Source organism: Panthera uncia (assembly GCF_023721935.1).
Source record: "Panthera uncia isolate 11264 chromosome B2 unlocalized genomic scaffold, Puncia_PCG_1.0 HiC_scaffold_24, whole genome shotgun sequence".
In the NCBI taxonomy this organism is placed as follows: Eukaryota; Metazoa; Chordata; class Mammalia; order Carnivora; family Felidae; genus Panthera; species Panthera uncia.
In genome coordinates this window covers 36,035,911-36,050,664 of record NW_026057580.1, presented here as the reverse complement: position 1 = coordinate 36,050,664, position 14,754 = coordinate 36,035,911, and the positions used below count along the sequence as shown (strand labels likewise).

At 37.5% G+C, this 14,754-nt stretch overlaps 1 protein-coding gene across 1 annotated transcript in view; it reads right to left on the bottom strand.

Moving 5' to 3' along the window:
* KCNQ5 (potassium voltage-gated channel subfamily Q member 5) overlaps positions 1-14,754 on the bottom strand; it is a 513,231-nt gene that overhangs the window by 136,727 nt on the left and 361,750 nt on the right. Inside the window, exon 3 of the mRNA XM_049652865.1 lies at positions 4,254-4,380. Within this exon, the coding sequence (XP_049508822.1) occupies positions 4,254-4,380 (127 nt within the window). The remainder of the gene's footprint in view (positions 1-4,253; positions 4,381-14,754) is intronic.

Here is a 14,754-nt window from a genome sequence, read left to right as displayed (position 1 = left end):
AATTTCTCCTAAAGGACAGGAAAGATTGGAAGATAAAGAAAATGATGCAATTCAAGAGCATGTCTCTTAGAACAAAAGATGGGGAAGGAGGAGAAATGGAAAATGATGTTTCAAATCTTCAGTTTAGAAGCCAGTGGCAGTTCTGGGAGTCTCTGATAAAACTTTTGAACACATTAGCAGCTTATGTTGCCTTTTAATAAGATGAACTCACAGATATATTAGAGTGGCCTTGGCTGTGTGGTTAATTTTAATAAGGGCTTCAATTTGGTTTTAGCCAAAGAAGAAACTGGTTATTTTTTTCTCATTAAAAAAAATGCACTTGTTGACATTTTCCTGAGTGACTGTTATCTCATGTCAAAAACGTATATGCCCAATTCATGCGGGAAACATCTGTGCTGTGGTTTGCCTCTTTTGTCCCCTTGTGGAAATATTAATGCTGAAGGAAAATTGTTAAAATAGCAAGAAGAAATCAACTTATATTTAGCATCAAATACAGACCCAAGATTAATAACAGGCTGGTATTTTCTGCTTCCCTGAGACATACTGCAAGACCAAGAAATATGGCTCTGTTATATATGTCTTTAGAAAGAGTCACCAGGGAATCCAAAAAAGCCACTGTTAGAAGTAATTTGTTGGCTTCCTGACACATCAGGCTCATTATTGTGATCTAAGTACCAGCCTTTGGTACTATTTGCAATTTTCAGGGAGGTCATTAATGAAAGCAGAAAAAAAAAAGAATGACTATGAAATTAGTCTTTGAGTGTATTTCACACATTCTCAATACTGAGGCCACTGATTGGTGGTTGAATGCAGAGAACTCATAAAGCAGCCAGTCTAGATAAGTGAAGGGCATCTTGGGGTAGTTATCCCAAAATATACTTGACTCTCCAAATTGGTAATGCACTGATTATTGCCTATAGCTATACACATGTTATTTCAAAAGAGTCTTAGAGGAGAGATGTAAATTGAACACACAGGTATAAGGAAGAATTTTGCAATACAAGATAAAATTTTTACCAGTTTTCAAAGCAAACTCCCCAAACCAAGAAGAGATAAATCAATATAGTAATGAAAGAAAGCACTTAATTTTTTAAAAATTGAATAAACTTTTTCTTCCCTTTGGTTATACTTGTTTAAAATATATTGTTCAAACACAAGTATATGATGACTTTGTAATTTAAAATGCTCTTCATTCTGCCTAGAATGCAGGGCTGGAAGGGGTAGGCAGTTAAGGAGGGGGAAGTTTAGTCTTTGGGAATTAGCCTGTGGGGCCTCTAGCCACTCCAAATACTATCAGTTGATCTCTCAGACTCAAACTATATGAGCTCCACTAGCTGACCACTGCAGTAGCTTCAGTCTGTTTCCAAATGGAAAGAACAACATTGATGTGCCTACAGAAAGGATTTCTGATGTTGAAGGCATAGCCAGGCTACCACAGTTTTTTCTGTATCCTTTTCTGGAATGCTCAAGACTGCTGAAAACATTTGGGCATGTATTTAGCGTGTGCAGGGTAATCAACTCTTACAAATACATGGAGCCTTGAGAGATATTAGCTACATTTGCAAACTCAGAATAGTTTTCACAGATGAGAGACCCCATTTCTTTCTTCCTTTCTTTTTTTTTTTTCATTTTGTCATGGTAAATTAGGTTGAACAAGGGAATTACAGGGCTCACTTTACATTGCACTTTATCATTTTATCAGTGGTATCAATCATTTTTATGCACCTATTAAACAGGCCTAGAATGGGTTTCTACAGTCACCTGCCACAGCCTGCTGCCTTCAGGCAGATGACATTTGGTTCCTCTGTGTAGATTAAATTTTACTGACATCATATGAAGATCCACATTTGAACATGCTCCACTATTACATCAATTCAGCTGGGCCACAATAAGCCCAAAGGTGATTAGGGTATTAAGATTACAGATATCCTGACATCAGTTTTAGAGCCACATATTTTTTTTAAAGATGTTCTATCATGACCACGAAGATCTGAGACAGGAAGAGACAGATTAAAGGACTAAGATGCACTGAGGTATCCAAAGCTGAAAACAGCTATCAAAAGGCAGCAGGCATCTGGGAAAGGACTTTCTTTTTAGCTTGCAGGCCAGAAATACATCGGCATTGCCTCTGGAATTGGAACAAAGCCAATTTTTAATTGGTTTTAAAATCTGGAATGAAACATTCCTTCAGTCATCCATGAACCGACCTCATCCTGTAGAAGCTGAGTGAATCTTGGCCAACCATCTGCCTTGTGAATTGTTTTGTTTGGGGCCCTTATAGGACAGAAAGTACTTGTGCAATAGTTTCACACCAAGTTAAAGTCCTTCATGATGTTTCTGGAGCAGAGAATTGAAAAAGAGAAAAGTCTCTGGAGAGAAAAATCAAATGCCTTCACTGATATGCCTGGGGGCTGGGTAATTTCTACCTACTTTCCTCCATATCTTAGCATAATGGCTTCCAAAAAGGAGTAAAGCCATTTCTCGCAGAAGACAGGCAGCTAGACAAGTAGACTGCAGTAGTGAAAGCCAAACCAGGTATTTTAAGATAGGTTTCATTTAACATTTTACTGGATTCACTACTGTAATTCCAGTGCTTCACACACAACCGAATTTCCATAAATTTCGGTTAAATGAATGGTGACTCTTTTGAAACAAGCATACTCTGAAATTAACTCAGTGGCAAAGAGCATATGGACAGCCCACCTTTTCTCCCATCCCCAGGACAGTGCTCCATCTATACAGCAAGGCTGGAAGAAAGGATTCTTCTTAACAGTGCCCAAGGATGAGCAGACACTTTCTCCAAGACCTGCCTAAGTCCATTCTGCCATTAGTGCAGGGAACAGGGGGAAAGGAGGAGACTAAGAAGATGAATCAACAATTCCTGAAACCTCAAATAAAATGGAAAACTAGCTGTCCATGAAGAAGATAGTATAAACAAGCTCGTAAATAAAAACCTACTTCCTCAGATGGGAAGTAGTTGAAGTAAGTAAGCCTCACCAAGAACTTTTAGTATTTGGATCTGAATGGCTGCCAAAGAAGTGGGAAGGAAAAAAGAGTAAGAAAACCAAATGTAGCTTTTATACAACAACAACAACAACAACAGGTTTTATATCTAGGGTTTTTTTCCCCCAAAGGAAGAACATTCTATTTTTAAAAAATAAGCTATAGTCTTCAAAAATGTCAATGTCCTACAAGACAAAGAATGGCTGAGGAGCTATTCTAGATGGAAGGACACTAGAGAGACAGGACAGCTGAGTGCAGTGTTTCATCATAGACTGGATCCAGCATGGGAGAGGAAAGCATGCTATAAAGGACATAATTAGGTCAGTTGATACAACTGGAATACAATCAGCAGATTAGGTAAAGTATTAATGTTCAATTTATGGAAGGTTATGTAAAAGAATATCCTTATTCTTAGGAAATCCACACCAAAATATTTGGGGATAAAGGGCTGTGATGTAGGCAATTTACTTAAAATTTGAAAATTGAGATATAATTGAATGAGTTTTCAATCTTATGGTATACTTTTAAATATATTCCTGGGAGTTGCCAGATCCTAAGTCCAGACTGCTGTATGACATCTTCATGAAAATGTATAATTTCAGGCTGGTACCCAGGTGATGGAATCCCTCTGAAACCACAGGAGCTAGAGAGCTGAAAAGAAGTGGTATTTATTCAGGGACTGCATTGTGGGGGAACTCAAATTTAACAGGGTAAAACACTTTATCAGGTCTAAAGTTGCCCATACATAAAGTAAGCCATACTTGTAATCATCCTTGAGGCATGCTAATTGAGATGCTTTATCAGGACTAATACATTGCTATCCACTCCAGTTTGTCAAGAGCATAAAAGGGGTATTGCTCATATTGTAAAGAAAAAAGGGGGCTTTATACATACTGAAATCAATGCTTCCCTAATTCAAGACAATACTGGAGAACGATACATTTCGCTGTAACTTAATTGGATATAAGTGAATAGTCTAGAGCCAGACCACTTGCCTCAAACTCCCAACTCCACCACTTTCTTTCACTTCTCTTTGTCTCAGTTTCTTCATTTGTAAAATGGAGATAATAAAAATACTTACCTCATAGTGTTATGGTTAGGATTAAGTGAGTCAATGCTTTTAAAACACAAAGTGCCTGACCCACAGTAAATGTTCCATGAATGTTGTCTTTTAATATTGATTAAATATTGCAATAAAGAAAAAAAAGGATGCAGTGTTGTAAATCCACATCTAGGACTTTGATATTCACCTATAACACAGAAGGGCTTTCGGGCAAATCTCAGTCTTCCTTGCCATCCTCTATACCGACAACAGCAACCTGCAGACCAGATTCGAATGATGAACTCCAAACCAAAGACGACAATCATCACGAACTCCTAAGATATGAAATAAGACATGTTAGAGAGAGGCATCATGGAGCAAACCAGAGCAAGAAGCTCCATGGGCATTTCTGGACACTTAGACATTTGCTATAAAACACATAGTTGTTAATCACTAACGTTAACATTCCCTCTAAACCCAGAGAACATCTGAACCTCACATTGTCTGTACTTCTACCTTGGAATGCTAGTCCTATGCAAGTTCCTAATACTGCAAATTTAGGAGTTGGTTTTAATACTAAATGGGCAGGCTGAATTATAGATCTTCCCTGTGTGGAATATACAGTGTAACTGACTTAGTTACCTGGTAGCATGCGAGATACTTGAAATGAAAGAGGGGACCCTGAAAACACAGCTTTACACTTGTACAAAAAACAGACCTTCATTTTGCTGCAAGAAATGATATAATCCCTTAGCCCTTAAGAATTGCTCTTACAGAAAAGGAAATAAACATTTAGAAGTATACTGAGTTCTTTTGTTATGATGTCAAAATCTTCTTATTAGACAGAAAGTTCCAAAAGCATTACTGTGTGTGTGACACATATATTCTTTGCCTGAAATGAGACCCTGAATCCTCCAGATCTGAAGCCTGTTAATTTTTATGTTGCCTTTTGGTGAAGATGCCCAGAAAATAACACCTGCTCCAGCAAAAGGACTGACATTATTTAGGAACAGTTGTGAATGAGCCCTGGGGAAAGGCCAACTAAAGTGGCTCATTAAGTATGGGTCATAGAATGAGAAACCAAATAGAATTTGTTAAGAATAAAGCATCTCTGGAGCAAGCTTATCATAGTCACTGTGTCATCCCTTTAGAGGGATAGGCACTGAGTTTATTGAAATTTATTTTCTTTAAAAAATAATTCCATTTCTTGTTTTTTTTAAAAAAATTTTAATGTCTTTATTTATTTTTGAAGGAGAGACAGAGACAGAACATGAGTGGGGGAGGAGCAGAGAGAGAGGGAGACACAGAATTCGAAGCAGGCTCCAGGCTCTAAGCTGTCAGCACAGAGCCCGATGCGGGGCTCGAACCCACAAACTGTGAGCTAATGACCTGAGCTGAAGCCGTACGCTCACCTGGCTCACCCAGGTGCCCCTTCCCTTTCTTGTTTTTAAACAAGGGCTGACTTAGCATTTATCATGCAGGACAATGTTTACTAATTGATTTTTATTATAATTAATTAATTATAAAAGTGATAAGTAGTCTTTATTAAAACATTCAACCCCACTTACAGAAATGGATAGATCATCTAGACACACAGTCAATAAAGAAACAAGGGCCCTGAATGATACATTGGATCAGATGGACTTGACAGATATATTTAGAACTCTGCATCCCAAAGCAACAGAATATACTTTCTTCTCGAGTGCACATGGAACATTCTCCAAGATAGATCATATACTGGGTCACAAAACAGCCCTTCATAAGTTTACAAGAATTGAAATTATACCATGCATACTTTCAGACCACAATGCTATGAAGCTTGAAATCAACCACAGGGAAAAGTCTGGAAAACCTCCAAAAGCATGGAGGTTAAAGAACACCCTACTAACGAATGAGTGGGTCAACCAGGCAATTAGAGAAGAAATTAAAATATATATGGAAACAAACGAAAATGAAAATACAACAATCCAAACGCTTTGGGATGCAGCGAAGGCAGTCCTGAGAGGAAAATACATTGCAATCCAGGCCTATCTCAAGAAACAAGAAAAATCCCAAATACAAAACCTAACAGCACACCTAAAGGAAATAGAAGCAGAACAGCAAAGGCAGCCTAAACCCAGCAGAAGAAGAGAAATAATAAAGATCAGAGCAGAAATAAACAATATAGAATCTAAAAAAACTGTAGAGCAGATCAACGAAACCAAGAGTTGGTTTTTTGAAAAAATAAACAAAATTGACAAACCTCTAGCCAGGCTTCTCAAAAAGAAAAGGGAGATGACCCAAATAGATAAAATCATGAATGAAAATGGAATGATTACAACCAATCCCTCAGAGATACAAACAATTATCAGGGAATACTATGAAAAATTATATGCCAGCAAATTGGACAACCTGGAAGAAATGGACAAATTTCTAAACACCCACACTCTTCCAAAACTCAATCAGGAGGAAATAGAAAGCTTGAACAGACCCATAACCAGCGAAGAAATTGAATCGGTTATCAAAAATCTCCCAACAAATAAGAGTCCAGGACCAGATGGCTTCCCAGGGGAGTTCTACCAGACATTTAAAGCAGAGATAATACCTATCCTTCTCAAGCTATTCCAAGAAATAGAAAGGGAAGGAAAACTTCCAGACTCATTCTATGAAGCCAGTATTACTTTGATTCCTAAACCAGACAGAGACCCAGTAAAAAAAGAGAACTACAGGCCAATATCCCTGATGAATATGGATGCAAAAATTCTTAATAAGATACTAGCAAATCGAATTCAACAGCATATAAAAAGAATTATTCACCAGACTTTAGCCTCTACTACAAAGCTGTCATCATCAAGACAGCATGGTATTGGCATAAAAACAGACACATAGACCAATGGAATAGAATAGAAACCCCAGAACTAGACCCACAAACGTATGGCCAACTCATCTTTGACAAAGCAGGAAAGAACATCCAATGGAAAAAAGACAGCCTCTTTAACAAATGGTGCTGGGAGAACTGGACAGCAACATGCAGAAGGTTGAAACTAGACCACTTTCTCACACCATTCACAAAAATAAACTCAAAATGGATAAAGGACCTGAATGTGAGACAGGAAACCATCAAAACCTTAGAGGAGAAAGCAGGAAAAGACCTCTCTGACCTTAGCCGTAGCAATCTCTTACTCGGCACATCCCCAAAGGCAAGGGAATTAAAAGCAAAAGTGAATTACTGGGACCTTATGAAGATAAAAAGCTTCTGCACAGCAAAGGAAACAACCAACAAAACTAAAAGGCAACCAACGGAATGGGAAAAGATATTTGCAAATGACACATCGGACAAAGGGCTGGTATCCAAAATCTATAAAGAGCTCATCAAACTCCACACCCGAAAAACAAATAACCCAGTGAAGAAATGGGCAGAAAACATGAATAGACACTTCTCTAAAGAAGACATCCGGATGGCCAACAGGCACATGAAAAGATGTTCAACGTCGCTCCTTATCAGGGAAATACAAATCAAAACCACACTCAGATACCACCTCACGCCAGTCAGAGTGGCCAAAATGAAGAAATCAGGAGACTATAGATGCTGGAGAGGATGTGGAGAAACAGGAACCCTCTTGCACTGTTGGTGGGAATGCAAATTGGTGCAGCCGCTCTGGAAAGCAGTGTGGAGGTTCCTCAGAAAATTAAAAATAGACCTACCCTATGACCCAGCAATAGCACTGCTAGGAATTTATCCAAGGGATACAGGAGTACTGATGCATAGGGGCACCTGTACCCCAATGTTTATAGCGGCACTCTCAACAATAGCCAAATTATGGAAAGAGCCTAAATGTCCATCAACTGATGAATGGATAAAGAAATTGTGGTTTATATACACAATGGAATACTACGTGGCAATGAGAAAAAATGAAATATGGCCTTTTGTAGCAACATGGATGGAACTGGAGAGTGTGATGCTAAGTGAAATAAGCCATACAGAGAAAGACAGATACCATATGGTTTCACTCTTATGTGGATCCTGAGAAACATAACAGAAACCCATGGGGGAGGGGAAGGAAAAAAAAAAAAAAAGAGGTTAGAGTGGGAGAGAGCCAAAGCATAAGAGACTGTTAAAAACTGAGAACAAACTGAGGGTTGATGGGGGGTGGGAGGGAGGGCAGGGTGGGTGATGGGTATTGAGGAGGGCGCCTTTTGGGATGAGCACTGGGTGTTGTATGGAAACCAATTTGACAGTAAATTTCATATATTAAAAAAAAAAAATAAAAAAAAAATAAAACATTCAAACATCACAGACATATAGAGCATAGAGAGTAAAGGTCCTAATCTCCCACCCCATGTCCCAAGATAAAAACTGTTACTAAATTTAGAAAAATGGCATTTTTGTTGTTTCAGGCAAATGTCTCTGTTTAGTTAGTGCATGTGATAATATGTTGCACTTTTGCAAAGCTTAGTAGAGATATATCATTCTATCCTTCTGTTATTTTGCACTAAGTGACCCACTAATATTTCTCATGATGAAGAATAAATCTCCAATATCATCACTGCTTACAGTGACTTAAAACTACTTACAGAATAAATCTCCAAAGATGATTTTATGCACAGATAACCAAAACTATGGTTAACATACACTCATTAATGATATGAGGGTTTCATTTTATTTTGGTTTTGCGTATATATCTAGGTAGTTGAGTCTGTTCCTTCACTAAGATGGACAAAGTGCCAGATCACCTATATTTAATCCAGCACATCTTTCCACATAAAGAAAACATGCTGAGAGGCCTAAGATGCCCATGAAGTCCAATCTAGTTTTCATGGCAGGTCAGCTTTTTTTAAATCCCTGCCTCTAGCTCCTACTTGTGCCAAGAAGTCCAGCATGCCACTGGGGAGAGGTCATATAATAAGGGATACCCAAGAGAGTCCTGAATGTAGCTTGAGCAACTAGGCACATCATGCAATGAATTTTTTTCTTAAAATTTTTTTTTATTGTTTATTTATTTTTGAGAGAGAGACAGGGCATGAACAGGGGAGGGAAAGACAGAGAGGGAGACACAGAATCTGAAGCAGGCTCCAGGCTCTGAGCTGCCAGCACAGAGCCTGATGTAGGGCTTGAACTCATGAACCGTGAGATCATGGCCTGAGCCAAAGTCAGACGCTTAACCTACTGAGCCACTCAGGCACCCCATGAATTTTCTTTTTCACAGGAACAGACGAAACCAATAGATGTGTGGCCATTGTTCTAAAGTAAGGTAGGCCATCACTGTACCATTTCTATGTTGCACTGAGGCAGGATAAATTATATCTACACGTTCTTAACTCATGGCCCCTTGTTCAGGAATATTGCTTGCTGCCTTTTTTTTTTTTTTTAAGAGGTTAGGGGAAAAATCCTTCATTTCCAAATAAGCAAGAGGAAGTTGTAATTGGACTTTACCACAGGGTCACAATTTCTGCCTTGGGGTAAGTAACACTAGGGTCAGAATTCTCCTCTCCTTACTAGGCAATTACTTAGTGCTCTCTATAGGGGATAAAATTTCTAATCCTTGAGTAAGCAGCAGTGGGAGAGGAGAGCTCAGCGGTTGACTATGGGGCATTTCTTTCAGGTCGAGCTGCAGGCTGTGGGAAATGTTCTTTCCCAAGGACCTGGGGCTTATGTAATAGGGAACAAAAGCATGAAAACCACTTTGACCAAATTCTGTCTATTGGTTCCTGAAATATACACTTTACTGCAATTATAAGGAACAAAATGCTATTGAGTCAGAGAAGGGAGGGCATCCCAAATCTGACAGGTGGGGAATAGATCTGTCAACATGCTGTGTACTGGTATTTATCTTGCACAAGTGAAACTTTGTACCCTTTGACCAACATCTCCCTTTCCCCCTACCTCTTTAGTCCTCGGTAATCACTATTCCACTCTCTGCTTGTATGAGTCTGACATTTTTAGATTCAACATATAAGTGAGATGATACAGTATTAGTCTTTCTGTGTCTGATTTTCTTCACTTAGGATGATGTCCTCCAACTTCATCCATATCCACTGAATAATATTCCTGCCTGTGTGTGTGTGTGTGTGTGTGTGTGTGTGTGTGTGTGTCTACCTATCTATCAATATATATCACATTTTCTTTATCCATTTGTCCACTAATGGACACTGGACACTTAGGCTGTTTCTATATCATGGCTATTGTGAATAATGCTGTGATGAAAATGGGAGTGCAGTAATCTCTTCAAGATCCCGACTTCATTTCCTCTGAATATACACCTGGAAGTGGGATTCATGGATCATATGGCAATTCTATTTTTAGTTAAAAAATTTTTTTGATGTTTATTTATTTTTGAGAGAGACAGTGACACAGAGCACGAACAGGGGATGGGAAGAGAGAGAGAGAGAGAGAGAGAGAGAGAGAGAGACAGACAGACAGAATCTGAAGCAGGCTCCAGACTCTGAGCTGTCAGCACAGAGCCTGATGAGGGGATTGAATCCATGAACCGCATGATCATGAACTGAGCCGAAGTCAGACATTTAACCGACTGAGCCACCCAGGAGCCCCTATTTTTAATTTTTTGAGGAACCTCCATACTGTTTTCTATAGTGGCTGCACCAAATTACATTCTCACCAACAGGGTACAGGGTTCTTTTTACTCCACATCTCTGACAACACTTGTTATCTTTTGTCTATTTGATAATAGCCATTCTAACAGGTGTTAAGTAATAGCTCATTACTTAAGCTGGTTTTAATCAGCATTACCCAGATGATTAGTGATTTTGAATGCCTTTTCTTATACCTGTTGGTCATTTTTATGTTTTCTTTTGAGAAATGTCTATTCAGGTCCTTTGCCTTTTTTTAAGATCAGGTTTTTTTGTTTTTGTTTTTGCTATTCAGTTATGCATTTGGATATAATTCCTTATCAGACGTTTTCTTCCATTTTGGAGGTTGTCTCTTCACTCTGTTCATGGTTTCCTTTGCTGCACAGAAGCTTTTTATTTTAATGCAATTCCACTTTTTATTTTTGCTTTTGTTGTCTGTAATTTGGGGGTATAATCTAAAAGAATCATGGGGCGCCTGGGTGGCTCAGTTGTTTGAGCATCCGACTTCGGCTCAGGTCATGATCTTGCGGTTGGTGGGTTTGAACCCCGCGTCGGGCTCTGTGGTGATGGCTCAGAGCCTGGAGCCTGCTTCAGATTCTGTGCCTCCCTTTCTCTCTGCCCCTTCCCCACTCACACCCTCTCTCTCTGAAAAATAAACATTAAAAAAAATTAAAAAAAAATCATTGCACAGACCTATGTCAAGAAGCTGCTTATGTTTTCTTCTAGCAGTTTTATAGTTTCAGGCCTTACATTTAAGTATTTCATTCATTTTGAGTTGATTTTTGTATATAGAGTGAGAAAAGGATCCAATATCATTCTTCTGCATGTGGATATACAGTTTTCCCATTCATGGTAAAAACTCTTAGCAAGTTAGGAATAGAGGTTTACTATATTATTTGATAAGTAGCATCTACATAAACCAAGTAGCATCTACAAAAACCTATAGCTAATGTCATACTAATGGTGGAAGACTGAATGCTTTACCCTAAAATCAAGAAACAAGGCAAGATATTAGTTTCATCACTTTCATTCAACATAGTTGAGAAATACAGTCACTGCAGTAAGGTAAGTTAAAGAAATAAAAGGCATACACTGGAAAGGTAGATATAAAGCTGTCTCTATTTGCTGATGACATGATTGTTTTCAGGGAAAATTGCAAGGAATCTTCAAAAATAATGCTTAGAACTAGTGAGTCCTGTAAGGTTGCAAGACTTAAGATCAACTTACAAAATGTAATCACATTTCTGTACACTAATGATGAGGATATAGAAACCAAAATTAAAAGCACAATATTATTTATAAACCACTCCAAAGAAAATAAAATGTTTAGCTGTGCACTTAATAAAAGGAGGATATGCATGCTGAAAATTGTAAAATTTTGATAAGAGAAATCAGAATTCTAAGACCTAAATAAATGGAAATACCACGTTCATGAATTGGAAGATTCAACATAATAAAGATGTTAACTTTTCATAAGTTGATCTATAGGTTAATGTAATTTATATAAAAATATCAGGAAGTGTTTTTTGTAGACACAAGCTTATTCTAAAATTTATATGGAAAGTCACAAAATCCTGAAAAGGGAGAATAATGTTGGAGAATAAAGAGTTACTTTATCTGACATTAAAGCCTACTATATAGTTTCAGTAATCAAGAGTATGTGGTATTGGTGGAGGATAAGACACACAGAGAAAAATGGAACAGAACAGAGAACTTAGAAATATACCCTGACTAATATGGGTTTGGATAGAGGTACAAAAATATAGATTAAAAATGTTTATTTATTTTGAGTGTGTATGTGTGAGAGAGAGAGGGCGGGGAGGGACAGAGAGAGGGGGAGAGACAGAATCCCAAGCAGTCTCCATACTGTCAGTGCAGAGCAAGATGCTGGGCCTGAACCCACCAATCTCGAGATCATGACCTGAGTCAAAACCAAGAGTTGGATGCTTAACTGACTCACATCTTATAAAAAAGTCAATTCAAAATAGGCCATAGGCTTAAAAGTTAAAGCTATAAAATTTTTAGTAAAAAACATAGGAAAAAATTTTTAGAATTTGTGTTAAGCAAATATTTGACACCAAAAACATAAGAAATAAAAGGAAAAATTGATAAACTGGACTTCATCAAAAGAGGATGAAAAGACAAACTTCAGACTGGGAGAAAATATTTACAAACCACATATCTGATAAAGTTCTAGTATCTAGGATATATAAAAACTCTCATAACTTAACAGTAAAAAAACCCAAACAAGTCAATTAGAAAAGGGGTGAAAGACATGAATAGACATTTCCCTGAAAAGGATATAGAGATGGCAAATAAGCATGTGAAAAGATATTCAACATCATTAGCTATATGAGAAATGCAAATTAAAACCACACGACGTAACATCACACACCTAGCAGAATGGCAAAAATAAAATAAATTTTGTCCACACAAAATGCTGGGGAGAATTCAGAGAAACTGTATCACTCATGTACTGATGGTGACCATGTAAAATGGTACAGCCCTTTCAGAAAACAAGTTGATCATTTCTTGTAAAAGTAAACATGTAGTTCCTCAAAGGCTCAGCAATTGACTCGTGGGCATTCATGCCAGAGAAATTAAAAATTTTTTTATATGAAAAACTGTACATAAATGCTCACAGTGAATTTATTCATAATGACCAAAACCTGAAAACAGTCCAGATGTCCTTACCACGTGAATGGTTAAACAGGCTGTGATACATCCACACCATGGACTCTACTCCACAATAAAGATAAATGAACTACTGATACACACAACAATTTGGATGAATCTCTAGGGAATTATGCTGAGTGGAAAAAGGGAAATCTCAAAAGGTTACATACCATGTTATTCCATTTATATAATATTTTTGAAATGAAAACATTTTAGAAATGCAGAGCACATTAGTGTTTTTGAGAAGTCAGGGATGGGGGTAGAGGTATGTGAGTGGGAAGGAGATGTGACTATAGGTTTTAAAGGGCAACCTGACAGATCCTTGTGGTGATGGAGCTGTTTGATGTCTTGACATGACCCTCCAAATATGATAAAATTGTATAGAACTGAACACCCGTATACAAATACATACATACCCACATACAAATATCTTAAGCGCAAATGGGAAATGTGGGATATGTGGGGAAATGTGAATAAGATCTGTGGACTGTAACAATATTATTAGCCTGGTTGTGATATTATAGCTTTCCAAAATTGTATCATTTGGGGAAACTGGTGAAGTGTATGTAGGATATATCTGTATTATTTCTTACAGCTGAATGCGAATCAACAATTGTTAAAAAAAAAAAAAAAACTTCAGTGAAAAAAAGAAAGCCATCCCCCACCATCTAAAGGAAGTGTGTTCCTCTTCAGACTGGGATACTAGATCTGTTCTCACCGTGTTTTGAGTTAATGATGCTCTCTAAATGACCCTTTGGATGGAGTCTTCTTATTTTATTTTCAAATGACATAAAAATACAAACATTTGCTATGCTCAGTTGAAATGATTTAAATTAGGGGTGGTTCTTCTAATAGTTTTTGGACTAGCCATGTGACAGGTTCTGGTGCCTTTGTTGCCATACCTCAGGATAAATCAGTTCATTTTCTCTTGCTTGTTTTTAATTGAAATAAAATATCCACTATTTATTCAAATGGTTGCTAAAGAGATTAGTGAATCATTATTGGAGTACTTGACCTCCTTGGAGGAAAGCTATAATGTAAAGTTGGTGTTATTAACAATGGTTCTATCCTTTATTGAAGCTTCTAAAAGCTTGGCTTTGACAGTTCTCTATAGAACAAAAGGCAATGTTTATTATTTTTATCACCTGTCTTGAAGAAGTTATAGTGTTTCCTCATTTCTACTCACAGAATTTTGATAAAACACAGAATACCTTTCCTATTCTTATAGACTAAAAACAATGTATATAGAAATCAAGAAACCTAATGGGCAGTGGTAGAGCTAGTCCTAGGTTCTATCTAGAATATTTATTGAGAATACTAACTTAGTACTAACTTTCCATTCTAGATATTAAGGAAGAATCTTTATATCTCACACCAGAAAACTGTGATGCTATTTCATTAATATAGATGACTTTGTTGTGTAATTCAAGATTTAAATTCTGTTCTTGCAGCTACTTTATTTTTGA